Raw genomic sequence first — 23,205 nt, 5'->3', positions numbered from 1 at the left:
AAAAAAAGGAAATTAGTTTCAACACGTTTTAAAGTAAGGTAAACGAGATGTCAAGAAAAGAACTGGGAAAACATTATTTTCTTATCCGGTTTGAATACATATTTAATTGGGAACACCGGATAATATAATATCCAAAGTTTGTCGAAGAGAGGACGAAAATGGTCTTAAAGTGCACTCGTTGATCGCCCTCTCGACATTCCTGCACCGCATTAATGAAGCAGTATCGTATCCCGAGCATTTCGAGAAACTTTCTGGAAACTCTAATAACTGAAACGGAATTTAATAAAGCACAGTGCGAACGGCGTAATTGACATTTCGCATTCTATTTGCGTACGTCGGCCCGAACATTCGACCCGAATGAACCCTCACTGCAAATTCTCCGTTCCTCTTCCCTTGTTTTATCTTTGTTTTGTCTTTCCCTTGAATTTATCCCTTTTGTCTTTCTCTCTTCCCCTCCACTATAATCGTCAAATTTGATATTGTAGATATGATTCGTTCACTAATATGAATATAATAAATTAAATTAGGAAGAATAATCTGTGAAAAAAATAAAATTTCGCTTCTTTTAAAATAAATAAAAATATGATCACTTTCGTTAGTCAACAGATACGTTGAAATTTTTCTTACTGTTACAGATGACGCAATTCCAAAGGATTTTTAGAAGAAGATGAGGAGTGAATTGTGCGTGATCGAAACATAAATATTGTATTTTTTATTTAGTTTATCTTCAATCTTTTGCAATACTATAATTCTCTTTGCCTATATAAAGGATGTTACTCTACTCGAATCTCAGTAGAATTGAATTCAATGGAAATTATAAATCTAATTGGACAAATCTAATGAAATCTCTGAGTTCCATTGAATTTTTGAATCTCTAATTAGAGATCCAATCGAAATCTTGATGATGTCAAATCCCGTTTGAGCCCGTTCAAACTCTCTTTTGAATCTAGAAAAACTCTCGTGCGACCCTTAAAATCTTTGTTAAAAATGATCTGATACATCATCCATTCATACATATATACATTTGATAGAAACTTTCGAACTTTCGTTTCATCGTGAAAAATATTGAACACGATCTCCATATTTCGAGCAAAGTTTAGCTAACAGTGCGCTTTAAACTTATAAAAAAAGCACGTTCAACTCGAAAATTAAAAAGATCAACCTAAAATCCATAATCAAAAAATTCTCCATCTTTGAACTATTGCAACTTTAAAAGAAATATCACAATCGATCTTGCCTCGGATTGAAGAATAAACTCTTTTTACTTTCTACCTTGAATTCTACCTTGAATATACTTCTTTTTCCCCAAAGTGTTACATCACCAATCAACCCCCTCACCAATCCTTTAATTTCTACCCTCTGTCAAAAACATCAGAAATAGATCCCTTGTAACAAAAGTTATAAATCTGTTCACAGAGACGAGCAAATATCCTCGACTCCCCCGTTTCAAGAACAATTGATCAACCCTTGATCCAGTTACGCCTTGATTTCAATTTCATGTTCCCTCGGTTAACCTGTCCACCGATACCGATACCTTCGAGAACCGGTTAATGGACGTTCGAAACCACATAAATTCTTCTTCAATGATAACCAACCGGTTGGCCGGAGTTCTCTTATCCGGAGATTTACTTCCTTTCCCTCCCTCCCTTCTTCCCTCCCTCCCCCCCTGGGATAGGTAATAGTGGCCCCGCGAAATTTATTTGCGGATTCGTGGTGAAACGTTAATTCGAAAAGGTCGGAAGGAGGGGTGGAAGGAGGGTGGAACTCGAGTCGAACTCGAGAGGAGGGGGGGAAACCGAGGGGGAAATGAGAATGATGGAGGAGGATGGAGAAGAGAGAGAGAGAGAGAGAGAGGGGAGGGGGAAGGACAGAAACAAAGAATGGTAGGCGGTAAAAAAAACGGAAAGGGATTTCGCTAATGTCATTTTTTTCAGGGAAAATGGAAAATTCTTTCCTCTTTAGCGTTTTAATCCGCCTGCGTGCCTGTGTAATTTGATTCATTCTCCGTTCCTCTTCTTTCTTCTTCTTCTTCTTCTTTCCCACGGATGAAGGCTTTGCACGAAAATTTGATGGTTACGGTAATCGGAGGGGGGAGGAGAAAGAGGAGGAGAAGGAGGAGGATGGATAAAGGGAAATTGGAGCCGTCGCTGTTGGCAAGGAAACAAAAGCTAAACGAATCCCGATACTTGCTACAACGCCCCCCTTCACCGTGAAGATTTGCTTTAACGGCATTCGATGATGCTTGGTGCCACTTACTTGGAGGATTATTTATTTTAATGATCGGTTCGAATTTTTCGTTTCGATATTGGGGAAAAAACGAATGGTATTCCAATTTCTTAAGAAAGGGGAAATTTTTTTTAAATGAAATATAACAAGTTAGAAATTGTATTTAATAATCCTCTTTCAATGGAAAGGACGTTTTAAAATTCTTTTCCCTATAAACGATACTTTTTATCACCGTATGGTTCTGTAATTCAAGATTATTTATTACAGGCGTCATTTCGTACAAACATTTATTAAAATAAGACGAGGGAGAAAGATTTTGATCCAATTTTCTGAATTTGTCAAAATCCCAATAGATACGTTTCAATTCAGATGGCCTAAAATCTCATGAGACTTCGCAAGTCTCGGTGATTACACAGCAAATCATAGGAAAGGAGGTTAACAGTCTGAAGAGATAACCGTGAGAAGGGAGATTGGGAAAAAGATACGGTAGGTAAAGAGGAAAGAAAGAGAAAGGGAGGCTCATTTCCCTTTCGCCGCGATCGATGAATTTTGAAGGCAAATCGTGGAGAACGAATCGCGGAGAAAAGCGGATCGAAAGAGGTGAAACGATATCCACCTCTCGTTTCCCTCCTTTCTCAACCTTCGTTTCTTTCTCAACCGCCGCCGCCATTACCGTTACGCGTTTTACCATTTCTCGACCTCCCCCTTCCCCCGTATTAGTATCGGCGACCCTCCGATTTTCGAATAGTAGACGAACTCTCGAGATTTTATCGAGGCGGAGACGTTCGATCGGGCGGAAGGAACCGGAGATTGTCACGCAAATGAATTTGAAGTATTGCCATTTTACATTTCCACCTGTCCCTCTCTCTCTCTCTCTCTCTCTCCCCTCCACCACGTTCTTTCTTCAATTTTCCATTATCTTACCTTTCGTTTCGCCATCGCTCGTTCACCACCACCATCTTCTCCATAAACGATCACCTCCTCCCAATCTCTCTCTCTCAAACCAAACACGCATCCTCTCCCTTGCACCGTCATTTGTTTCTCGTTCCCTTTCTTTTTATCAAATCCCCTATCTTCTCCCCTTCTACCAGCCAAACCAGGTGTATCCCCTTCTCGCCCATTTCTCTTCCGTTCTCGCCCATCATTTCACCCCCACCCTCCCCCCAAACGTTTCCCCAACGTTTTCCTCGCTCGTTTTCGCCGCCTCGTACAGGTGCGCCACCCCCTCTCGTTGCACACCCTCGTGTCGCTTGCCCTCCCCCATCGCCCCGTGGCCCACGATCGATGCACCTGGCCGCATTTGCAAGTTCAGCGGCTGAACGGAATCGGTGGAGACGACAAATCGAATGGAAATCGGAAATCGCAATAAGAAAAGGACAAAAGTAACGCGATTCTTAGGGAGGGGAGGGCGGATAGAGGGGTGGCGATAGACCATTTTGTTTTGCTGCCTTATCGAAGTGACGGGCTCGTATTCGGTTTGCCAACGAGCAGCAGCAGCAGGGAATATGGATCGCGTCGACCTTCTTCTTTCATCTTTCTTTCTTTTCTTTTTTTTTTCTTTTTTTTTCTCATTATTTTTTTTCTTTTTCGAGAGACAGAGAAGGAATATCCGAGTTTGAAAATAAAATCGAGCGGAATAGTTTGGCGTGAAAAGATATGAAATCGAGGGAATTGAGAATCGTTTCTTTGATTCGATTAATGAAAAGGATAAAAAGTGTGAAAGTGAAACTAGGATTTTTTAGGCAAAATTATTAGTTATATTATGTATTATGCTTTTTAATTTGTATCTTCTGTTTAATCGTTTAACAACATTATTTAATTTCTAATTTCTTATCGATAAAATTTAATATAGGGATATTTGTAAATTTTTAACAAATATACCAAAGGGCAATCGGATTAAAAAATATCTGTAAGAATTTTAAATTTAATTAATAAAAGATTACGTACTGCTTTCCTTCATTTCGATTAACTTTTATTTCTATATTATCGTTATTCTAGAAATTAAAAAAATTTTCTATATATATTTCTTATCTTCGATAATATTTTAACCCATCAAATCATTTCCAAAGTAATTATCGAAAAAAGAAAGTTCGAATTTCTCGACACTTGTACGTAATAATAACGGAAACAAGAATGACGTTCAAGCGTCCTCGAGAAATCAATTTATAAGCGGTTACCATCTTCGTGGCGGCCTTGCCTCTGCCTTGAAATAACTCGATTCATTTCAGACTTGCGTATTAAAACTTCTTTCGATTCTACGGAGTACAATAATATTATCAGTTAAGTCACCTTCCTGTCCACGCAGAAAATTTCCAGTAAAAGATTTCGAAGGATAAAGGAGATAGTTCTTCTAGAGAGAGAACGATTGGAAGAATATGATCGTTTTTAAATTATTGAGAAAGATATTTTTCTTCTAGATCTTAGATGTCTTTTCTATCTCTTGATCTGTTTCCTTATAAGGATTGATAAAATATTTATTGTTATCGATGAAAGAAATATAACATTATCTTAGACGATAAAATTATCATAATTTTATTATCTGAATAATATTTCTTGTTTTAATGCGATGTATCGTTTCATAAAAATGAAATTTTTCAAAAGGACAAGAAAATTATTTTAATCTAAGATTTATAATTTATGTATATTAAATAATAAAATTCTACGAGTAAGTTTTATGATATTAAAATCGATCAAAAATTAAAAGTAGATGCAAAAACATACAAAATATAATTTTCCTTAAAAATGTTGATAGAATGAAAAATGAAGATACGAATGAATAAATAATTTTAAATAATAAATAGAATTATTATTAGATTCTTTATAAAAAATATCTATGATTAAAATTATTTCTTTTGAGAGTAAAATTTAAAGCAACATGAATTTGATGAAACTTTATTATCAAAGTTTTATAGCTTTATTTTTTATTTATTCTTTTTTGAAAAATTGCAAATTGTTATGAAAATATTATTCTATTATATCTAATAAAATCTACACCACTATGGTTCTAAAGATACAAGAATCAAAACTTCTTCCCCTTATTTTTGTTTAATCAAAAAGTTCATCAACTTGCTAATAATCGCGAGATGCATATGTTTGCAGAGTAAACTTTGCATTATATACAAGAACAGTGTAATAATACCAATAATAGCAACTAATAACTAACCAAACGATCCAGTTCTCAAACTTCCTAACCAAACCTATATATCATAATTTTATAAAGTTATTCCAACATTCGATACAACATTTTTCTTATGCATTACAAATCGTCAAAACGAGAATTTTTTTTAGAATCGATTCAAAACAAACTATCCTTAAACATCGTCTTTCTTTTACTCTGGAAAATTCTCAACCTATTCGATTTATTCGTATCGCTGTTTTCTTTTTCCTCAGAAGAAAACTGATGCTTTCCATCGTTTTATTTCAATTTCATAAACATATATCGAAAATTCTAATCTTTCTTCGTATATATATATATACTGCAGCTTTTGCTAAGCAATTTCATTTGCAAATATCTAATAAAACTGTTATACGTTAGAGCAATAATTATACATCGATTATAATCAGTAGATAGTAGATTTTCAAACCTTCTACTTCTTTCTTAAATAAATCACCAATTGATTTTAATTTTCTAATCCACACTGTCCAAAAATTCTCTCCAATGCTTCGAATCAAATACATTCGCTAGTCTCGTTACTCATTGCCGAATATCCAAATACATTCTTCCTTATTTCAATTATTCTCCCTCCTTTTGCATAAAACGTGCATAAAATATAAATCATCCTTAGACAAATTCTAGCCGCAAAATCGTCGTCACGCTTCGTGGCGGCAAGAAGAGAGAAGGTAGCTAACTTCTCGAAACACGAGCGGTGGCCGAGCAATCGTTCCAACACCCAACCGCATAAATATTATATTCCCCGATAATACCGGCCGCTATAAAACTCGGCATTAATCACCGAACAAGAAATACCACCCTCCGGCCGGCGTAGACACAAAACGACCACTTATCCCCGCCGGGTTTTCTACGTTTTCGAAGCCTGCGGCTGTTCCGCAACCTCGTAAATCGTCGTTGCACGAGAGACGAACGAGGTGGAAAGAAAAGGAGAAAAACTGGGGCCAGGAGTGAAAGGGAGGAGGGGGGAAGCGGTGGAGAACAAATAAAAAAAGGGAAAGCCGAAGATGGGGAGTGGAGGGGGAGGGGGAGGTTTGATAAAGGGAGGTGAAGTGGTCGAGGGACGTGAAAACGTAAAGGAGAGAGGGCGTAAGTACCTTGAAGCTCTTTCGAAAAACGGGAAACGAAATGGGAAGAAGATCGGGAGCGGAAACGGGTCAAAGGAGAAGCGGAGGAAGTGTGGCTCCTTCGAGAAAATGGGGAATCGTGGACGGTGGAAGTGCAGAAGGTAAGGGGAGGAGATCGTGGGATTGAAGGGAAAGGGGGAGGAGCTAGCCCTGTTTTAAAAAAAAAACGTTCACCCTGGCGAAATAAATTGAGGGGGGGTCTGTTTACACGTCGGGGAGGGGATGTTTTAAAAATTCGTGGAGTATGGCGAAATGGGGTCGGAAAAATGGTGAATGGTGAAAACAAAAGGAGGAGGGGAGGGGTTAGGTATAACCAGGGTTAAGTTGTGTTTAATTAATGACCGATTGAAAGCCTAAAGAAAAATATTGCCACGCCAATCGATGCCGTCGATACAAAAGAACTCTCGTTTTGTGCTCTCATAAAGTGGTAAGAATGGAGTTTTATATCGTTGATTAATTTTTTAACTTGCCACTTTTTTTTTTTTAATCGGATTTAAAACACTTATTGTTTTGAACAGAGGATGATTGATTTTTGATTATGTCACTGGGATATTTTATACGATTTAATTGTTATTTGATTAGTTAGCTTAATAATGTTAATGTTAATATTTTATATAAATGACATAAATGTAGGATGTTCAACTATAGATGTTATATATTAAATTCGATTTAATTATTAAACTCTTAAGATCCAACTTCGATCTAACCTATCTCAATCAAAAAGGGAATTTATAATCTCCGATATATCATTAGTACGATCGTTATAAATAATATTCTTTCAAAAATAAACATATTTATCGCATAATTTAGCTTAAAAAAAATTCGATTAAATTCTATTAAAATTAAGCAAACTTTAAACCTCTATAACTCCGAAGATAATAACTTCCGGTCAACGAGTAAACGATCGTTAGAAGCGTGGATTCTTTCCCTTTAAAACGCCGTTTCATTTATCTCGATACGACTTCCGGTTCCCGAGATATGATCGTGTAAAGAAAAGCTAATTTTTAATCATTTACCTTAAATCTAATCAAATTCTATTAAAATTAGGAAAACTTTGAACCGTTATAACTTCGAGAATAATGACTTCCGGTTAATGAGTGAAAGATCATTAGAAGCGCGGAACCTTCCTCTTTAAAATGCTTTTTCATTTATCCCGATACGACTTCCGGTTCCCGAGATATCGTCGTGTAAAGAAAAGGGTAATTTTTAATCGTTTATTATTTGCGTCCTTGTCGCTTACTCGGACCTCTCGCTCGCGCCTCGTCTCGCTGACCTATCCCAAATTCCAGACAAGCGACAGACGCGATTCTTGGAAATAGTACGCGCCTCCAGAAAAAAAAAGTAGGTCACTGGGTCGCGGACTCATTCATAATCTTAGCATTGTATTCAGCATGGACACTTTAAACGCTTATATCTCAGCAACGAATTGAGATATCGGGATAAAACAAAAAGGGATTTCAATGGGATGATCTCCTCTATTTCCTGAATGGGTTTTGATCATAAAATTGTTTAATTCTTTTCGTGAAAAATTGAAAGTTTTACGTGAATATACAATACAATATAATCTGTTTTTATGATATTAAATATATAGATACATAATTTAATATATTTTATATAATGTAGTATTTCTTTTTATATTAATTGAATAATCGAATTCCTTATCTTGACTTTTAAAATCGATCCTCCAAAAGTATTTTATAAATATATTACAACAATCGGTATATTTTTCTTTTATATTTTCTTCATTTCCAATTGAAGAAAAATATATTAAAGAGTGTATGAAGAGTTTTGATGTAGAAAACACATAGTTCGGGGTTCAATGTAGAAAAATAGAATAACAAACATTAAAGTTTCAAAAGGAAATACTAACAGAGGTATACTTTGCGTCTCGAGGAATAAAAGTTACTTCCCATTTGTTGATATTACTTCCTTCAATAATGTACCTAAAGATTACGAAACCAAGAAAATCTAGAATATCCCTTATTTCCTCTTTACATAAACACAAAGGAATTTTTATTCTTTCGTAAAAATTTTCAATAAAAACAATTTAAATCTTGAATTTTAATAAAAGAACGACTTGTATATATTCCACTTGTACTTTACTTACACAATATCTTTTATTACAGATATGTTAAACGTTACAAATATATAACGTTTGATTAAATATTTACAGTCAAATAAACACAACTGTAAAGATCCTTCTTTATCTCGATATTATTATCAAATTTATATAAGATGACCCTTTATCACTGTAATTTTTGTAGCGTGTTCATCATATTGACTATCAAACTTTTAGTTGCCTCATAGGATGCGCTCATAATGCTGCCAATCCTGTGAGAAATGCCTTCTGTTAGTGTGCTGTAAGTCTGTGAAATAAATCGTTCACCTTTATAAGAAAACCTTCGACATAAAGGAAAACCTTCGCTATTAATCTACGATCTCAACATCTAAAGTGCCGATCGACTACGTGTCACTCGTTTTTATTACGTAATAAATTATCAAGGCGTAATCTGTCACACTTACTTCTTCTCGACGGAGAAAGAAAAATTCCTCGACTCTGTTACACCTAAAACATCGAGAACATCGAAGATCGACCAGATTGCCAACAAGCCGAAAAATATTTTCATTTCGTTTTGCATATTGTATGTATTTTGTTTACACTTGCCATAAAGTTGTAAAATGCGAATTGAATTGCACTAAAATTTTTTTTTTTTTTTAAATTTAATATAATGAATCCTGTTCAAATATTTAATTCAATAATTCAAATAATTGAAGTAAATGTAACAACGCTGTAATTTGGTCTGAACATTGAAATTAATCATTCGTAGTCTTTTATTTCAAAATAGTAATTCCTCGCATTCTTTGTTCATTTTTCTTTTTTTTTTTTTTTTTTCCCTAAATCAATACAAGATATTGCTATAATATATTGTATAAAGGATGCGAAGGAAACAATTTTTTTTTATCTTTCTATCAATATGATTGTATCATTATAATTGTATCAATTGTTTCCACATTAATTAAAAAAAAAGTACATTTAATTAATTAGACATATATTTATTTCTATTTGTTATTTCTATTTGTTACGTCTATTTTATATTTATTTTTTTAATTCTTTTTATTTGTTTGCTCGAAAAATTTGTAACATTTTTGTGCTTTTTCCATTAAGCCTCTTATATAACAATAATTTTAATCATTCGTCAAATATTGAAATATCTCATCTCGTTCACAAAGATTACGCAAACTTTGACCTACTACTGTTGATTTGTTATAATTTAAATGTATGAACAATCAACATGAAAATTTCCCCAGACCGCGTATATGAATTTAAAAAATAAAATAAAATAAAATAAAATAAAATAAATCGCTTTTATTTGCAATATTTTTATTCGCGTTATCCATAAAACGCACAAAGTTTTAAACATCGAGTATCAATTTTATCAAACAATCCATCTACCGTTTTAGTATTGGATGGATATAGTAAGCCTTCACAAATAGGCAAACACGTGTTAGCCATAAACGTATGAATACACAAAGCAAACGTCGATTGCTTGCAAACATATACCAGGCCATATGCGATATATTCATTCAACATACGATAATTGCAAACTAGCTAATCAAATAATTAATTATTATTATATTAAGTGTTAATGCAAATGGAACAAATTTCCTATGGAATTTGCAATCGAATTTTCATTACATCAAATTTAATTTTGCGCAATTTTGTCTTTTTTTCCATCGATCCTCTATATCAAATAATATTTTTACGCAATAGTAATCTTATCTCGTTTCGTCGATCATTTTTTAATTATTTAATATAAACTTATATACGTTAAAAAGGAATGATAATCGCATTGATAAAGAAAAAAATTCAGTTTAATTTCAGAAGAAGAAGAAGACATCACCAAGATTATATCATTTAATTTCTTTTTTTGAAAAATAAAGTTTCAAAAATAAGCTGTAAAAATAAAAAAATAATAATGCTATCATTGATGAAATAGAGAAAATGCACAGCAAAATCAAGCTCCTGAAAAAAAGGCTACAGCGTCGTTGAAATAATATTCTATTCCATAATTAATAAAAAAAAACTTGTAATATCTCTGAACAATCTAAAGATCTAAACATCTAATTTGCACGATTCCATATATAATTATTACCAGAGTCTCATCAGAAGTCATCAAGACAAGGTAAAAATTTTTGACATCGTTCAACTTTCGATTTCATTAAATTCTCCAACGATAAAAATTAGAAATCTAAAATACGGATCAAATAAAACGATTAATTATAAAATTTAAAAAACTCTTTTAACGAAAAGATCAAAGATATTCAATCCTCGACTTTAAATAAAATTTAAAATAATGCTAACGCATAAATAAAAAAAAAAAGATGTATCAATGGTAAACACATTCTGCAGCTCAATTTATCTCTTTCGTGAAAAGGGTGAACGCCTGTAAAATAAAAAGTCGGCGTGGATTACGGGTGCAGAACATCGTCGTAGATAATCTCGACACGGGTTCGGAAATTCCTACGGGAAATACAATGCATTGGAAGCGGGCAAAAAAAAAAAAAAAAAAAAAAAGTTCACGTCATGAATAACGGAGTCGCGATATAAATAACGAGGCAGTGCTAATTTAGATCCCTGAAGCGGATAGAGCCGATATCAAAGGTATTTGGTTGGTTGGAGGCGGGACGTGCCGTTTCAGCCATCGTGCTTTTGTCGTAGATCAAACATTTCTTTTTCCTCTCTTTCTTTCTTTCTTTATTTCTTTCGTTCTTTTAGCGAATCATCGAAATGTCTTTGCACGTTTGCGCGTTACGGTATCGTCGTTGGACGTAGAACGTTTATATCGCGGCTGGATATGAAGCATTCCCTCCTCCACCAGGGGAGGGAGAGAAGTAAAATCTCTGTGGGTTGTGTAAAATCGTGCTCCTGGAAAACTGAAACTTACGATTTATTACGATCGAGATTAACTGGTATGCGGCAACCGTGATTAACTCGAGAGAGATTTGCTGGGCGTGTGAATTTGGAAATTTCGAATAATGGATTTTGTTCAATCGTTGTCGAACCATTTGTATATCGTTATTGGAAGAAATATTCGAATGTACGATTTGTAAATATTTTAAGATTGTAGATGGGAAAGTATCTCGTTTAGACAGATAACGATATACGATTATTTTGAGTCTGAAAGTCTTAGGTTCAAGGTAAAAATTTTGAATATTTTGGTCTGGACTTGGATGAATGAATTTTAACTTGATAAAAATATTTTTGTAATATAATAATGTAATTATTAATTATTAATCTTGAAATTGATGGAAATAATTATACGTAATTTTTTTCGCTTAATTCTCAAATAGATATCTCATTACGATCTTTTGTTAATTTAATAATTACGTTTAATACGTGTCAACATAATTATTTAAAAATTTAACGAAGCATATCTTACCATTATCTTATTATATTCTCAAGAAATGCTGTAAAAGAAAATCGAATTTTACTAATTTAATAAAGATCAATATTAATAATTAAATTGTTAAATGTTTATCAAAATAATAAATATTCTTACTCAAGATGATTTGTCAACTATTGGTCCAATTTTTATTTTAATTATTTAATATATATATATATCATCTCACCCTTTAATCGATCAGCACAGAACTTATCAGAAGTAATGTATCCTCAATTAAAATTATCAGATTAACATCGAATATATGGAACAGATGGAATAGTGATTTCCTGATTGAAAGATCCTCGATCGTTTTTCCTCAGCCAGCCAACGACCTGCAATAGAAAATCAATGTTAATATCATTTATTATCCACAAATATGAGAGACGTTCTCTTGGCAAAATGTAAACTAAAATAAAAAAAAAAAAATTGAAATATCAAAAAGGGAGGAGAGGTAGATTAATTGCTGGAATAGAACAACGTCGCTGCGAATTAATTACGGAAATATAATCCGGCGTGACTTAATTAGCCAGCTGAAACCAGTCACGAAGAAGGAAATGAAAGTAAAAAGACCGGAAATCTGGTGAGAAAGCAACGTTCCAACGATGCAGCTGTGCGACAGCTGAAATTAATCAATGTAATACGTTGCGTCCAATCATTCGATATTTCTAATTGGAGAGCTCGGTGGAAAAATGAAACGATGATTTCTCAAACATAATAGAATAGACAGATATACATATTTCATTCATTCGACTTTAATATTCGAAGAATAGAATTTTCTATTCGTAATAACTCACAGTTTTTTTTCTAATTCAATCTTAATTACTATTATGTTAAAAATTCACCAAACTATCGATTGTGGATCTTAAATTAATTAAAGAAAATTAAACATTTTACTTATTTTATAATTCTCAGGAAACTTCTAAATTTTAATCCAACTCCAAACGTAGAAGTTCGTTTATAGATATTTAACATTGCAGTAGAATGACGATAAAATAATTCAGAATTGAAACGTTTGGAAATCCTGGAATACGAAATACATTCCTCATTAATTTATTAATAATCAAATGATCTCACCTTTCCAATATTTTCTTACCGAACAAGAGTTATCCATGAAGATCGAACGATACCAAAAAGGGCGGTTAATTCTAAAGGAGAAGGGCAGTGTCTTGGAAAAGGAGAATTCGCTTCTATATATCGGCAACGAGATATTGGCCAGCATCGATTTTTCCACGTAATTCTCGCCCGCGTTCCAATCGCGATAACGTTTGTCCACAGCAACCGTATACTTCGATTTGTCTTCCACTTTGTTGTAAACCTCGTTGCAGAAACAGTGGGCGGCTATCGAAGCAACGTTTGCTTTCCTTTATCTCCGATTTCGATCGGTGGAACCTGTGGATATTAAATATAGGAGTAATCATTCATTTAATGATGAAAGTGAAATGTACAGTAATAATTGGATGGAGCAATGGATATTAAAAATATTATTAGCACGTTGAAATTGGAGGTAGAAGATAGGAGACGAAAGTTGATAATTTTTTTTATTTAAATATCTTGTTTAATATTTGAAGTAATAATAAGATAAGAGATAAGAGATAATTGTTTTTCTCTGATATTGTGATAAATGTGATTGATGAATCAAAGTATTTTTGATAGTTGGGTGAAATAATGAAACAATTTTGAAACTTGAGAATAATAAAAATAATAAATCTTTGAAATCTCTCCCGTAAAGCCACTTCAACATTCAACGCTTTATTACGAAAATGGGAAAAAAGGAACAACGAATCGTTAAAGGGATTTATGAAATGCAACAGCCAGACAAGTTCGCGTGACTCGAATGCAAAAATTAATTTTCTCGAACGAAATTACCTGATACGACTAAATTGTTGCTTATATGAGAGCGCCTCCACAAATTTCCTCGTGCTCCTCTTTTTTCCTTCTGTAAATACTCCAACGGAAATACTCCAAATTCTGCATCGAATCCGTTCACGACCAGCGTGTTACCTCGTGGAATGAGTATTCCGCATTCTGAAACCCAATAATAAAATAAATTAGAACAAAAAAAAAAAATAGAACAAACGATATTAAATGAAAAAGAATTTATGAAACGTGTAATTCTACATAATGGTATAAACGATTGTTCTGATTACTTCTATATTTAAAAAAATTTTAATATATCTAAAAAAGAAAAATATCTATTTCTTTGCAAATTTTAATTTATTCGAGAGAAGAAATTGTTGGAAATAAAAAATATTTGAGAGATGTTCATATATTTAATAATATCCAAGCAAATTTTAAAATTTATATTTTTAATAATTAGTTTTTGTTTAAATTAAAAAAATAAAGTATGTAAAAATCGATATTATCTGGAAGAAATTGGAAGAAACGATGGTCCCATGATCCATCTTCGAGACAAGTGATTGCACGAAATGCTGGATCACCCGTCACAGCCAATTTGTAAGACGATTTGCACGACAAATTCGCTATCGTTCCAGGTTTCATTCGATTGGATCAAGATGCATTGTTCCCTTGCATAAATAAAATATTCACAGTAATGTTGTTTAATGGATCGCGTGTTTTCTGTTTTATGAATGAAAAATACGAAAAAAGCATCATTATATATTAGCATCAATATAATATAACTGGAAATATTTAAAATTTTATTAATTACAGTCAAATATTAATATTGGATTATTCATATATAGGGAGAGCACAAAAATTGAACGAATAATCCAAATAATATATCGAGGGATATAATAATTAATCAATTAATTCATGAAATACTAGTGAATTATATATATTTAATCCTGTTTAATTAATTACATTTTAATTTCGATGAAGCGAACAAATATTACCGAATTTAAAATCAATTTTACGAAAATCTATGCTATTATTTGAGTCAGAAATTATTGGTAAACGGTAGAATCGGTATATATTCGATATTGTATATTGAATTGATCGATCCCATTTGTATTGTAATACATTTCATTAAATGAATTTCTCTGTATTTCATAAAAAATTCAGCTTCAATAAATGAATTCGATATTCGTGAAGAAATACACATTATTAAATAAATTATATATCGTCAAGTAATCTTTAATCCTCTATACAAATATATTTACGTATTTTTAATTCTTTAGATTTAAATCATTCCATCTCACAGGCCAATTTATATTTCTGCATTAAATCTTTAATTAATTTCTGTTAAATCTTGATTTAACGAAAGACAAATTACTTTTGCGTGCATATAGTTTATAATTGCTCAAAAATACTTGCACGAAAACATGCAATTGTTACATATATATATATATATATATATATACAAAATAAATAACGCGTGACGATTCGAAAAATTGTAGCCAAACCAAATTATTTCTTAGAAAATAATAAAGAAATAGATGATTTCTCAATTCTTCCTTTATCAATTATAGAACGAAAGGAAAAATTCCTCGTTGAATAAAAATAAATTATTGATCAAAGAATTATATCCACATTCTTTTTTACTTAAGTTTTTAAGCACAAATCTTCTCGAAAAAGGTAACTTGGAAAATGTTTAATTATTTTTTCTTTTTTTCAACAATTGAAGGATCGTCGATTCAAACATTTATCCACTCGCATACCAATTTTTCATTGATCTAATTAAATTTACAACAACAACAATGAACTCACCTGAGACACCTATCGCGTACCATTTCATCATCGAAATGGCAAACGCCAGTTCCGTTCAAAACGTAATTTTCCCGACAGGTGTAAGTCAGAATACTGCTGTTTCTAGAAACTTTATCCCCGTGACGCTTGGAGCAAGGTTCACCACAACCATCCAGTTTGTAACTTCCACCTTCAGGCTGCTCGCAGGAAGGACGCAGCCGTTTTCCGGTCCCCTACGATGTCCGGCCACGAATAATTAACGGTGTCGTAATTAAACGAGCGCAAATAAGAGAATAATTGAATTCGTTACGGTCGGTGATTGTTTCCTTAAACGTTTTCTTACTTAAGTTTCGCAATTGCCTCGTTTTCCACCTCGTGATTTTTTTCCATACCTCGAGGGTATTTCACGAAGGGATCTCGCGTAATATATTTTTTCTCTCTCTCTCTCTTTCTCTCTTTTCTTTTCCTTTCGTTAAATATTTTCTTCTTCTACGATTTCTCGCGTGTATATTTTTGCGTTGAATTAACTTACTTTTTTCACAGTCGTACTCGTCGTCACTCGAAACATCGCTACAATCGAATTTATCGTCGCACCTCTTCGTCTCCGGTAAACATTTTCTGTTTCCACGACGGAAAACTTGGTTTTTTCCTGTTTTCTCTTCTTCTTCTTTTTTTTTTTTTTTTTTGAAATGACAACAAACGTTGATTACGTGTTTGAAGACATGTGCGTAATATTGATGTTTCGTCTCGAGCAAGGGAACCTTGTGGAAAGGTTTGAACAATTTTGTTGGAAAAAAATTTCTTACGAGAAAAATTCTTGTTATTGAATAATTTTTTAGAAGATATTTGAAGAAACATATTGTATTTTATTTAATAATTTCGATGATTGAAATATCTCGTCTAAATAAACTGCTATAAATTTTTATCTAGCAATTTTTATCAGAGACATGATATACACCATAAATAATTATAATAAAAAAAAAAAGTTTTAAAAATAGTATTCACACGAGAACAATTCTGTTCACTTCTTAACTTATAGTCTCTAAACAGCTTTATCGTCACAATTAATTTTTTATACGTCGTATATAAAAATAAAAACGAAATAGCGAAAAAGAGAAAAGGCATAAATTATTTGAATTTTATATTTTCTACTATTTTATATGATCCATATCAGAATATCCACTTCGTTTAACCATTTGAATAATTTTCAAGATGGATAGTATTCAGAAAGAAATCGACTCAAAGAACAATACTCATCATTCATCCTTCGAATATTCGAATTAAAGTTTTTCGAACAAAATGGAATAAATTTTTCCAAATAAATTTCCTATAATAAAAATTGAGAAGAGAGATATTTCGTCGATTAACACGTGTCGGAAACGAAACTAACGTCGCTAATTCGCGGTCAAATTGCAAGCGTGCACTTCGAGCTTCGAGTTCGTTGTAGAGTTCCCCATCGATAATCTTGCACGTTTGTCACTTTTAATTAACCGAAATTCATTTGAACAATTTGAATCGTCGAATATATTTCATATAGGCGGAAACTAACGCCTCGATCCTTGGGAATCGCGTTTCCCAAAACGCCATTGATACGCCGTATCGCATTTTGCGTTTAATCGTTGCCCGTTTTATTGTTCATCTATTTACCTGTAGTATCCTGCGCCACGTTCATTACGCGATCCCTTCCAGTGACAAACGATTCATTTAATGCAAAAATTGCTTCGATCGTTATCGGCGCATTTGCGGGGAATACACATGCGGCGAGATTGCTTTTACGATTGATTTTATTTGAAATTAAAAATCATGGATGGGATATTCATTTTCCATGAAATGAATGTTAGGATAATTATTATTTTCGTGGGAATTAGAGAAAAATTGATAGGAAAAAGATATATTCGTATATATTCGAATAGGATACAGTTGAAATGTTGTCAAGATTTTTTTCATTTTTAAATAATTATATTCTTTAGTCGTGTAAATTAGAAAATGAGTTTGCTCATTGTGTAATGATTTACAAGCGTTCCCTTGTCTTTGTTTTAATAATTTTTTTAAAAGATTTTCTATTGCAATTATCAAAATGAGAGGCAAAGTATATAGAAAATGTTGAAATACATCTTCATTCATTGGTAAGATAAAATGTTCAAGACATTGAAGCAATATCCAATATTCATTTCATGCAAATTATAGAATATATATATATAGCACATCCGGATAGATACGCGGCCATTTATTATACTTGAACATTCAGACAGACTTATCAACCTGTCAAACTATAGACCAACCACATTTTTCATTTTACGCTTAATCAGAAATTAAAATCTATCATATTTCTCTTGGCGCATCTTTTTCCTTCGATTGGATAATTTCATTTTATACAAAATAAAATTTAACGCGTATTTACTGATCATTACGAAAAGAACTTTCTTAAAAATTATAATAGTTTTCTTTTTTTTCTTTTCTTTTCTTTTCTTCTCACGAAGAATAAAATCTTAATACACGATGTATTCTTGAATAACCAATAAAATATGAAAACAAAAGGAATTCTGTTCAAACGAAACAAACACTTCCAATAACGTATTTTCGTATGGTGTAATGGTATATCAAACAGTCGTTCGTCTTAGAAGAATGGGAACTAAAGAGGATCCCTATCGATGTTTCATCCCATTTCTGCAAGAGATAATATAACATCCGATTGCGGAGGATTCATCTACGATATGGAAACAGATGTTTATCGCAATGTTCCAGCATTTCCAAGTTATTAATTCTGTATGAAATTGTTTGACGATAATACGAAATTTGTTGCGCAAGACAGATTGCGATTGCGTAATTCTCCACGCAAATCTCTATCTCCATTACATCACGTGTGTACTTGTGCACTATCTATACAGGGATTTGCGTTCATTGTGTTTGTTTACCATAATGATTGCCATAAGCTTGAATACACGATCATCATAATGATTGTATATTCTTGTACGTTGTTACATAGATAGAATGTTTCAATGTTTTTTTTTTTTTTCATGAAAAAAAAGGATATTAGTTAAAAGGAAATTATAAAAGGAAAGAAAATTTAATCTTTTCAGAATCAAAGATTTTTTTTTTAGAGATATTCTTTTTTCATCAATTATTCGTTATAGAAATATATTATTTCGTTTTCTTGATGCAATGTATTAACATTTGAGGCTTATTTCATCATCAAAAAGGAATATATATATTTATTTATTTATTATTATTTATTTAATTAAGTAATTGAAGTATTATATTCCATATATGCAACATTGGACGTCGAGATATTAATTTTTAAAATACTGGGATACTGTATTACTTTTCAAAAGTTTAATTTATTATTTTAAATCAAATAATTGGATAATGGGCTTCAAGAAATTAATTAACATGCAATCAAGACTTCGCAATTTTTGATAGAAATTCTGGAAAAATGATAGAGCACAATTGTTTTTCTCGATTTAATATAATAAACCCAAGCTGGAACCCAAGTTAACAATTTAATATAAAAATTTCCCTAGATATTTGAGGCACGAATTGAATGCAGTCACAATGCAGTGTATTTTACGAAACAAAAGAAAATTTTATTTTGCTTAACGGGCAACGATTAAAAAATAGAAAACGTTTAAACGTTTAAATGACAGAAAGTCCTATTTTTTGAGACTGGTTTCTAAATTTAATTAGTGGATAATAATTTAAAAAAAAAAAAAAAAAAAAATGGACCCGACACTTCAAAAACACGGAGCTAAACACATATACAAAGTACCGGAAGGACTACGAGAATTGTGTAGCGACATTTCACGGGAAGTAAGTAATATTTTATTGCCAAATGTTAAAGTTATCACATGCCTTCGCGTGCATATAATTCAAAAATTCAATTAAAAAATTATATACAAAAATCGTTTCTCAAATTATATATAACACATCTTAGGGATAACCTTTCGAAACATCCATTTTAACTATCCACAAATTTTTAATCTCCAATTTTTTGAGACTGAATTACAATTTCTCACTCTATGATTAAAACCATAGGTCCTTCGCTCGCAACCGACCAACATTCTCGCCTTTATCGCCGAATACGTGGACACACTTCTGATCACGCGCGAGAATACAAAAAGTACGTTCTTCGTTTTGAGAAATATTTCAGAAATTTCCTCTTCTGCTTCGCCCTGTTTTTTAAAAAAAAAAAAAAAATATTCAAGAGAGCGAGTTATTAAATTCGCTCCATCCTCTCAGTTGCAGTCAAAGTCGTAAACAATATTCTACTCGGAAGCGAGGCAATTCTGAACATACTTTACCGGGCTGGTTTCAGTTTGGAGCAAGTGGCGGTCGCCGCTCCACGGATTCAAGTAAATTTTATTTTTCTCGCGTGCGCGTTTGTCGTCGTCATGTCGCTTATATAGATATATATTTAAATTTTTTCCACCTATCCTAATTCTCTTCACATTTTTCAGAAAGTATTCCGCTCGTATCTGGACGCGATGGATTTGCGGCCATTGATATGCGAGGGTAAGGGAGATCGTAAATGAATCGTAAAAATAAGAAAAAGGAACTGGCAAGCGTTATTATTTTTAAACGGGCTGCTTTTACGACCGACCTCGTGCCGGGGAAAAATTATAAAATAGAAGCGAGGATATACGAGGCGATACGAGTTGTTATCGATGGAAATTATTCTTCAACGTGGTTTTAGTCGAGATGATTAATGAGAATAGGCGCGTGTGCGCAAGTTGAAAGCCGGGAAATAAGTTGGCAATTGATCTTGGCAAAAATTATTTTTCTATTATACGTATTAATATAATATATATATATATATATATATATGATTATTTCTCAATTTCTCAATTTCTCGAATTCGATTCGCAAAAAAGGAAAGAGAAACGAATTACGATCGAAACGAGCAATCGTATTCGACCGTATTCGTCGGCTAACATTTATCGCTTGATAAATCGTCCAGAATTCCCCTCTCCCCCCTTTCAACCACCATCGATCCACGAAGGAAACTCTTCTCTCTTTTGTCGCTCCCATGAATTGTAGATTTCTGCCTCATTGTTACGTTATTATTTATATATATATGTAAGTATCGATGGACTTGTGTATTAGGGTGGGAAAATTAAATGATTATTCGTTTTTGTAAAATTAATTTCTAAGGGCTTTGAATTTTTTTCAGGAAGAGGGTTTAAATATATTTTTAATCTCTCAATTAAAATAAATGTTTGTAACGTAATTCTTTAGATTCGTTAGAAAGAAATATTATTTCTTAAAAATAAAAATTAAATTATGGTGGATATATTAAAAAGAATCTGTTAAATATTATTGGAAGGAAATTTTTGATCGTTGTTAGAAATTAACGAATTTTAAACATTACTTTAAATGATACTTCTATCGAAACGATACTTTTATAATTTTAACAAATTATTATACTATATATAATAATAATTGTTACAAAAGATTATTATTATTAAGTTAAGATTAGTATTAAGTTAAGATTATAATGAATTACACGCGATTTGAAATAGAAGGATAATCTTTGCAAGTGTTTTAATCGTTTTAGATGCAATTTGCGAAGAGAAATCCAAGATATCGATTCGAAATATTTTAGAAGCAACAGGAGCAACACCCGAAGAAGCAGAGCAAGCTTCCATAATAATACAAGTCGGTATTTCAAATTAAAAAAAAAAAAGAAAAATATTTCTGTATAACAAAATATCTAAATATCTCTTACAAATCCTCGTATATAATTCTCAAATGTTGAATATAAATCACTGAGATCAGTCTGCGTTCCGCGGTCACTACGAAAGGATGTCCTTAAACGAGGCCCAAGGAAGAATTCAATGGCAAAGAGCAGTGGCGAACACCCTGAATATTCTGAAGAAGGCTGGTGCAACGCAAACGGAAATTGCTAAAGCCGCGAGACACGTGAAAGTAATGACTTCTTTATTTAAACATCGTGTGTTAATGACGATCATTTAATTAAATCACGCGTTATTAATTAGTTTGCCTATCGAGGATACTACAACAGAAGGAATCAAAAGATCGACCCTCGTAAGACAGTAATTGAATTCGATGTAAATTTTGGAAGGTTCATTGGAAAGAAAGTTTGAGATGACTGTTGATGTTCGCAGTGGAAGACGAGCCTCTCAAGAAGGATGAACGTATATTGGAGCCCGTGGAGGCTTTCCAAGCGGTTGCTTGGATGGACGTGATGTACGAAGATTCTGGATTAGAAATGCAGAAGGCCCACGAAGCTGCTACAATTATTCAAGTAACGCTAACGATCGTTCAACTTTAGATCGTAGAAATTCGTGAAAATGGGAAAGAAAAATTTTTTTCAACGATCTTCGAAAAAAAATATGCAAATTTGCGTTTTAAAAATTAATTGTATAATGATCTCTCTAATCTCGTAAACAATTAATCGAATGGATTTAATCCCTTTTCTCCTTTTCGTTTTTTTTTTTCTTAAGATAAGATTTGTTTTCATAGAAAGCTTTTAAAAAATATCGTGCAAAAAAACAAAAGTACGATTTGCAACAATTGGAGACAACGTCAACAATGGTCGCTGATGCCGTTGTCGATAAAGTGCATCAGAAGATTTTTGAAAAGATAACCTCGCGCAAAGATATCCCCGAAGAGTATGGCACTCGGGAAGAAATGATGTACATGAGTACGAAATTTCAAGTAGCTTTCAAAGAGCAAATGAAGATGTCACGTTTAGTAAAAAGTATTATAATATTTGATACGTAAATTTTAATTTACATCTTAACGCGTATTTAACGGTTTATTTTTTTTGATAATAATTTGATTGCTTCGTTTCTTACTTCGTCATTTTTAGATAAATAATTTAAACAATTATTTACCTCGTTAATTTTTAAAAAAAACTCTACATAAAAGCTACGTATTTTCAATTATTAAAATTAAATGACCACACGAAAAGGATTATAACCAATTAATTATGTACAAGGTAATGATAATATAATTTCTTAATTAGAATTGCCGGATGACGAAAAAGAGGAGGAGGAAGAAATAGAAGAAGAAGAGGGTAGGTGCAATTATTATAAAAGGCTAACTTTTCGAAAAACGAAATATTCCAATAAATAATTCAAAATTGTTATTTAAAAGAAAATATAGAAACAGTTAAACCTAAATATCGTCCAATCCCAATGGAACCAAAGACGGAAATCAAAAATTCCCCGATTTTCATGGAAGAATCTTTGACAGAGGATGAGGACATAGCGCCATCAGAGATCACCGAAAAATCGACCACGGAACCGTTGACCACGAGTCCGGAATTGCAATCGGAATTGGAAACGGATCGTCCAGATTTAGCCGAGGATGAGAAAAGTATTAATAATAATTTTTCATCATTATTATTAACATGGTGTTTCACGATGAGATGTTAATAGTGTCCGAGCTGGAAGAGGATGAAAAAGAAAAAGAAGGTAAGAAAGAGGAGGAAGAAGAGGGAAAGGAGGAAGGGGAGGGGGGAGGGAAGACGGGGAGAGAGAGAACGGAGGATGAAACGGAGGATGAAACGGAGGATGAAACGGAGCACGATGAGACGAAAGACGAATAGAAAGAGATGGAAAAGGAGCTCAAA

At 32.7% G+C, this 23,205-nt stretch overlaps 2 protein-coding genes and 1 pseudogene across 2 annotated transcripts; 2 read left to right on the top strand and 1 right to left on the bottom strand.

Annotated features, from left to right (window-relative positions):
• Positions 1–8,768: 8,768 nt before the first annotated feature.
• On the bottom strand, positions 8,769–17,283 carry LOC122719164 (annotated as a pseudogene).
• A 1,607-nt stretch (positions 17,284–18,890) lies between these two features.
• LOC122719174 lies at positions 18,891–20,343 on the top strand. The gene is made up of 2 exons (XM_043944777.1): positions 18,891–19,418; positions 19,644–20,343. The coding sequence occupies exons 1-2, from the start codon at positions 19,329–19,331 to the stop codon at positions 19,863–19,865; spliced, it is 312 nt and encodes a 103-aa protein (XP_043800712.1). The 5' UTR covers positions 18,891–19,328; the 3' UTR covers positions 19,866–20,343.
• Positions 20,093–22,410, top strand: LOC122719163. The gene is made up of 5 exons (XM_043944761.1): positions 20,093–20,120; positions 21,163–21,263; positions 21,384–21,533; positions 21,605–21,653; positions 21,734–22,410. Exons 1-5 carry the CDS (start codon positions 20,093–20,095, stop codon positions 21,898–21,900), a joined length of 495 nt encoding a protein of 164 aa, XP_043800696.1. The 3' UTR covers positions 21,901–22,410.
• The last annotated feature ends 795 nt before the right edge of the window (positions 22,411–23,205 follow it).

This window comes from Apis laboriosa, unplaced genomic scaffold (assembly GCF_014066325.1).
Source record: "Apis laboriosa isolate Shangri-la unplaced genomic scaffold, ASM1406632v1 scaffold70_cov154, whole genome shotgun sequence".
Taxonomy (NCBI): Eukaryota; Metazoa; Arthropoda; class Insecta; order Hymenoptera; family Apidae; genus Apis; species Apis laboriosa.
This window is presented reverse-complemented; position numbering and strand designations above follow the sequence as displayed.